This window comes from Crocuta crocuta, unplaced genomic scaffold (genome assembly GCF_008692635.1).
Source record: "Crocuta crocuta isolate KB4526 unplaced genomic scaffold, BGI_CrCroc_1.0 scaffold7, whole genome shotgun sequence".
In the NCBI taxonomy this organism is placed as follows: domain Eukaryota; kingdom Metazoa; phylum Chordata; class Mammalia; order Carnivora; family Hyaenidae; genus Crocuta; species Crocuta crocuta.
In genome coordinates, this window is record NW_027531904.1 from 6384149 (window position 1) to 6390593 (window position 6445).

The window sequence follows — 6445 nt, forward strand, 5'->3', positions numbered from 1 at the left end:
GCGGTAGACACCCACCAACCGGTCCCTCTCCAGGTGATCCAGGATCTTCTGCCAGTTGTCGTTGTCATAGTTCACCACGTAGTAGCCCGTCACGTTGAGGTTCAGCAGAACCCAATCGTTAGCTGTGGTTTTGAACAGGTCGCTCTGGTCTGCGGGGAGAGACCGGAGTCAGGTGCGGCTGCTGGGCCTGTCCTTCTCCAGGCCTCCTGTGCAGCCTGGCACCGGCTGGCCCGCAAGCCTCGGGCGATGCCAAGCCAAGGGGGAAAGGGGCGTTCGTCGGACGGGGCTGCCAGACCACGTGTCCACTCTGCCCCTCGTGCCCACCTGTCTCCCACAGGCTCCACACGGCTGGGCCGGTGACAGCCACCCAGAGGTCTCCATCTGCACAGCCTCAGCACACTCGGACCAACCCCACGGGCTGCCGTGCCTTCCTCCTCTCGCCCTCCTCCCCCTCCTCCTCCTCTCTGGACTTGAAACAGCTTGATCTCACCCTGGTCACCTAGTGGGAGGCCCGGGCAATGCCTCCCGGCCAGTCAGTACCCCCAGTGCTGCCTCTCTGTGCCCCCCCTTCCAGCCTGGCTCCTAGCACCCAGAGGGGGCCGTCCACACCCGCAGGGCAGATTCAATCGCCCGCCACTTCCCACCTGCCCTGGCTCTTCCTGCCCAGGGGCCACAGCCATTGTGTCGTACGTGGTACGTACGGATCGCAGCCTCACCTTCAGGGCACATTTGTGCCGCAGTCCTTAGTCCTCTCCTACCTCCATGCCTCGCCTTTGCTCTTTCCTCGGCCGCCAGGAGCCCGGCTAACTCCTTTTCTTCCTCTAAGACTCAGCTCACCTCCTCCAGGAAGCCTTCCCTCACCTCTCCATGAAGCCGAGTCTTTCTTATTCCTGGCTCCCTGCCCCAGGTCCCAGCAGCCCGTACATGCCTCTGTTAAGGCATCCATCATAGCTCTAGAAAGTTTTAACTGCTTATCTTCCTTCTCTTCATCTGCGGGTTTGGCCCCAGCAGAGGATGAGCTGCCTTGACCGGTTTGCTCAGTACCTGGTAGAGTAGGGCTGTTTACACTTTGCGCCAGGCACTGTTTTAAACACTTCGTGTGGCTTCTCTTCTTTAATCCCCACGCAACTCAGTGGGGTCGCTATTGTCCTCAGCCCCATTTTATAAATGAGGAAACGGGAGACCAGAGAGGAATGGTGACCTGCGCAGGGTCACGGAGCTGAGCAGCAGCCGACTAGGGCTTAGAACAAAGGAGTCGGCTCCATTTGTTGAATGAGATGATGAAGGAAGCCGGCGCTGAGGCCGGCCGTAACCCCAGAACGCGGGCCAGGAGCTGGGGAGGGAGGGGGGGGCTGAGAGGGCGGGGCTGGGTTACTTTGTTTGACGCCCGGCATCCAGTGGTCCTGCTGAATCTTGCCGTTTTTGAGGGAAGAGATGGGGACAATCCACAGGTAGCTGCAACAGAGGCCCAGACACCGGGTGATGAGAGACCGCCGCTCTCGGTCCCAGGCCCCCAGGCCCTGCCCGGCCCGGTCCGGTCCAGGCCCCGAGCATGCCCACCGCCCCGGCCGCAGAGGGAGAGCCCGTCTCCAGCCGCTGGGGCCGGGACTGCGGCAGGTCAGGACCCACTATGGTCAAGGGGCACCACAGCCCCGCCCTGCAGGGCCCCCGAGGGATGCCCGCCTCAGTGCCCCCTGCTGCTCACTTGAACTTTGAGGGGCGGGTGACAACGGACTCGGGGTCAAGGAGAAAGTGCTGCTGGGAGAGGGTGCCTGTCCGGGTGTCCACGGTGATGACAGGGAAACCCATTTGTAGGGTCCAGCGGTCCATGATGTCACTCACATTGTTAGGCAGCTGGATGACCGTCTGTTTGTCTACAACCTGGAGCACAACGAGACGGTGCATGGTCGTCAGCGGCCCACCCAGGGCAGCCTCGGCAGACCCACTCTGCGGGGAGGAAGGGGCAGCAGAGGAGCCCTGGGCGGAGGAGGGGGCGTGTAGGCAGGAGCCTGGGTCCCAGCCCAGCTGGGGCCCTGGAGGATGGGAGGGGAGAGGAGGGGGGAGGAGGGAAAACCCAGTCTGCGTCACAGGCAGGTTCAGAGAGAGGAAGCGGGTGTGGGTGATCTGGGGATGGGCTCAGGGTCATTGCTATTGTCTTCTGAGGTCTTTTTTTCATCTTTTTCCACGCACGCGCACTGCTTTAGTAATCACAGCAAAAAGCCAACAACGTCTGTTAATAACTGAGAGAATTAAGACAGGGAAGAGGAAGAAGAGTCTCAGAAGGGCACAAGTTGCACAGGGACGGGAGCTGGGGGCTGCTGCAAGGGTGGTGGGGGTGTTCAGGCCCAGAGGGAGGCACTGGAGGGAGGGGTGGAGCCAGACAGGCATCTGGCGTGGAGGAGGGCTCAGCTGTGAGGACAGGAAGGAGCGGGAAACTGAGGCAGGCGAGGAAGATGGTGGATGTGAAGGGGAGGGGCCAAGGCAGTGAGAAGCCCCCTGTGAGCAGGTTGTGGGACGGTGCGGGCAAGAGGGGGAACCAGAAGATAGAATGTGGGCCAGAGACCAGCATGGAGGGCACTGGAGCCCAGCTGTGAGTCTGTGACAAGGCCCTGGGTCTCCCCTCCCTGGTGGGCCTGGGGTCGGGATTCCGGAGGCGTCAGTCGGGCTGAGGAGGGGCCGGGAAGGAGCCCCAAGGGAAGGGGAGCTATGGGGGAAGATGGGGAAGTGTGCAGACTCCAGCCATAGCAGAGGCAGGGGGGGCGGGAAGCAGGGAGAGGGGTGGTCGGAGGGTCTGCGCTGCAGATGGGAGGTGCTTGGGGTCTGAGTGCCCGGAATGCAAGACAGAGCTGGGTGGAAGGGTCAAAGTTCGTGCTGGGGGGCGGGGGGTGCTGGTGCGTGCAGACTGAGGCCTGGGAGGGGCCGGCCGGCCGGGGCACAGGGCGGCCAGGAGTGCTGAGTAGAGAGAAAGACAGGCTCCGGAGCGCCAGGCAGAGGCGGGCTTAGGGACAGAGCAGGCTGGCTCCTCACCACTAGGCTCAGGGGGGCCGCTCGGCTCACGGAGCTCACTGCGGGGGAGGTGGGGGAGGCAAGCTGCCCACGGTCTTGAGCCACAGTCTCACAACGCCTCCTCCAAGGAGCTATCACGGCACCCACCTTACAGAGAAGCAACTGGGCTTCAAATGACCCGCCTGGGCTGGTGAGCAGTGGAGCCGGACACACTCTCCTACACATCTGCACTTGTGCTGCCCCCTAGGGACTTAGGGCCCCGCAGGCCCCCAACGAGCCGGCCGCCAGGGGGCCTGGTGCTTACTGACCTGTTGCAGGTGCTCCCACAGGTCCTTGTAGATGGTGTTCCCGTATTTAAAGGTATGGAGGTAGGACTGTGGAAAGACAGGTCACAGTGAGGGCAAAGCCGATGCTCCCCAGCTGAACGTCTGTGGCGACCGGGGCTCAGGGACGCGCCTCGGGGCCCAGAGGAAACCCAGCCCCCACGGCTGCCCGTGGGCACTCACCGCGACACCCTTCTTGAATAGGTCCTCAGTCAGGAAGCTGGAGAGCATCCTGAGAACGGAGGCTCCCTGGGGAAGGGGGCGGGGAAGGGCTCAGAAGGCTGTGCGGAGCCAGCCAGACCATGTGCCCCCACTGGACAAGGGCAGATGCCCCCAGTGCCCGGGCTGTGTCCCCACCGCACAGTCTCGGTACCTTGCTGTAGGAGATGGAGTCAAACACCTCGCTGATCTGGGCCGGCGTGTTGATCTCCGAGGCAGGAGTTGACAGCGGGTGGGAAGTGGCCAGGGCGTCGATAGCCATCACGCGGTACACGTCGTTCAGCACCATGAGGTCCTTCTGCAGAGCCCCGATGGCTATCAGGAGGCCGGCGCGGCAGGGGGCGTCCCAGGTCTTCCCCTCCGCCGACCCCTCCCGGCCCCTTGTCCCCAGACCTCGGGGGCCCGGGACAGCCTGCTCACCAGATTCCAGGTGGGCTCCGCGTAGTCAGCACCCAGGTACTCCACGTAGGAGGCGAAGCCCTCGTTCAGCCACAGGTCATTCCACCACTCCAAGGTCACAAGGTTCCCAAACCACTGTTGGGGAGGGAGGGTCAGCCCTGTGGGCCCCGCTGCCCTTGTGCTCAGCATCACTGTGACCCCCCCCCCCCGACTCTGCCATCTGGCCAGGTGGGACCCTCCTCCCTTCGCAGGTGCCCAGGGTGGAGCGGGGACTTGAGCCCCCTCCGCCTTCCCCTACACTGCCTGGGGCGGGGGCGGGGCTACCTGGTGGGCCAGCTCGTGGGCGATGACGGTGACCACACGCTCCTGGTTGCCGATGGAGGAGGACTGATTGTCGTACAGCAGTGCGCTCTCGCGGTAGGTCACCAGCCCCCAGTTCTCCATGGCGCCGGCGTTGAAGTCAGGCAAGGCGATCTGGTCTGCGGTGGGGGGGTCGGGGAGGGCCGTCAGGATGGTCTCTGCGCAGGGAACCCCACCCACTGACCACCCCCCACAATGCCCCCTCGCTCACCCGATTTGTTAAGTGGGTAGGCCGTGTTGTAATGTTGGGCAAAGAAGTCTAGGATGGGGCCTGTCACCTTCAGGGCGTAATCGCCATGGCCCTGGTTGATTGCACTGGGCCGGGCCCAGATCTGGATCTGCAAAGAGGACGGAGGTAGGTCAGAGGGCCCCCTGATGGGTACTGAGCCCCAGGGACCCCAGGCTGGTAAGGGGGGCACTAGGTTTGAGGGGCTGGGGGGGTCTCTGAGGCGCTGGGAGCCTAGGGAGGAGCTTTGGGAATAATAGCCATGGCCACCATCTGTTTGCCACCCGTGCATTGGGAGCTCCCTTCATGAGGACAGGCCCATTTTTCAGATGCAGAGACTGAGGGTCAGAGAACTTAAGACACTTGCCCGAGATCACTCAGAGCTAGGATGTGAACACCGGCCTAACAACTCAGGGGCTGAGATGGGAATGACTAAGACGGGAATACCCCTCAGGCCAGGGCCAATCCCCCGGAAGAAGCGGCGGGCCCAGTTCTCACCAGGACGTTACTGGGTGCTGTTGTCTCCACATGGGTGAACTCACTGACGATGTACGCCAGCAGGTAGGTGGACATTACAGGTGTGGTCTCGAACTCAGTGATGGTCCAGGTGTTATTTTCAGGAAGCGGGATGCTGGGGCCTGATATGGGGCGTTCAGGCATGTGAAGATGTCTCCTCTCCCCTGCCCTGCTTTGCTGCCCTGGGCCTGCCCCCTGTCTCCTCTCCCCTGCCCCGCATCACAGCCCCGCCTCTCCCCTGCACTGCATCCCAGCCCGGGCTGCCTTCTTCCCAAGGCTCTGTGGCCCCGGGACAGATCCACTCACCTCTGGGCAGCATGTTGGACAGGGCCACCGTGTTGTTGGGGTGGATGATGGTGATGTTAAACGTGGCCTTCATGGCGGGCTCGTCAAAGCACGGGAAGGATTTCCGGGCTTCTGTAGCCTGCATTTGTGTTGTGGCCAGCACCCTGCCCAAACCAGGATATTAGAGGGTGTGCTGGCGGAAGGGTGGGCAGAGTGGGGGTTTTAGGGTGTTGCTGGGCACGAAAGCCTGCTCTGGCCTCATCCCTGCCCTCCCCGCCTCCCCCGGACAGCCTCTGGCTCCTGACAGGCTGGTTCCTACGGGAGATCAGAGCTCCTTCAGGAGTCAGGGTCAAAGTCCCGACAGAATCCCTGCCTGAATTAACTAGGAGGCCTTGGGAAAGTTTCTCTCCATCTGTCCGAGGGGTTCTTTCGCCACTTGCCCCTGATGTAGGGTATGGAAGCCCCCCAGGGAAGAGCTGCCCCACCAGCCCCTTGCGGATGGAGTCACGGCCAGCCGAAGTCTCCAGGAGGGTTCTGGGCCCGCGATCCAAAACTTCCCTTGGCCCCCAGGATCCAGCTCTGCCTCAGCCTCTAGGACCCGCCCCCAACTGAGCAGACCCAGCCGCAACTTACTTTTTGACCCCGTTCTCTGAGTACTCGCTGCGGTAGAAGCCCGCCAGGTCGTCGGCCAGCTCGCCCTGAAACGTGCTCTTCATCTCGTACAGGACACTGGCCACCAGCGGCTCCTGGAGGTGTACCACCAGGTACTCGGTGAGCTCTACCAGCTCAGTGCTCACAATGGTGGGTTGGGGCTGCGAGCCGTTCAGGGCCCGCAGGGTCACCCGGTGCCTCTGGTCTAGGGTGTAGTTGAGCTTCTTGCTGTGGATGAGGATGACGCTGGTGGGCTCCTTGCACAGGAAGTGAACGGTGCTTGCGCCCGTGAAGACATACAGGCCGTTATCGTTGGGGTTGAGGTAGGGCCTCAGCGTCACGTTGTAGGACACGGGAGTCAGTGTCTTGGGCAGGCGGTAGACGTTCCACGGCTTGCTTGTGTCCAAGGTGGTCGCCGCGGTGGTGGTGGGGCCGGTGGGGGCCGCCGCGGGGGCCGCGG

The 6445-nt window shown here is 62.8% G+C and overlaps 1 protein-coding gene across 1 annotated transcript in view; it reads right to left on the minus strand.

Annotated features, from left to right (window-relative positions):
• Positions 1–6445, minus strand: part of ANPEP (alanyl aminopeptidase, membrane) — a gene marked incomplete in the record, with an annotated part of 16608 nt that overhangs the window by 9553 nt on the left and 610 nt on the right. The window contains 12 exon segments of the mRNA XM_077774352.1: positions 16–149; positions 1376–1455; positions 1706–1881; positions 3315–3380; positions 3513–3578; positions 3703–3846; positions 3969–4082; positions 4272–4426; positions 4519–4645; positions 5032–5171; positions 5356–5498; positions 5968–6417. Coding sequence (XP_077630478.1) covers positions 16–149; positions 1376–1455; positions 1706–1881; positions 3315–3380; positions 3513–3578; positions 3703–3846; positions 3969–4082; positions 4272–4426; positions 4519–4645; positions 5032–5171; positions 5356–5498; positions 5968–6417 — 1795 coding nt within the window.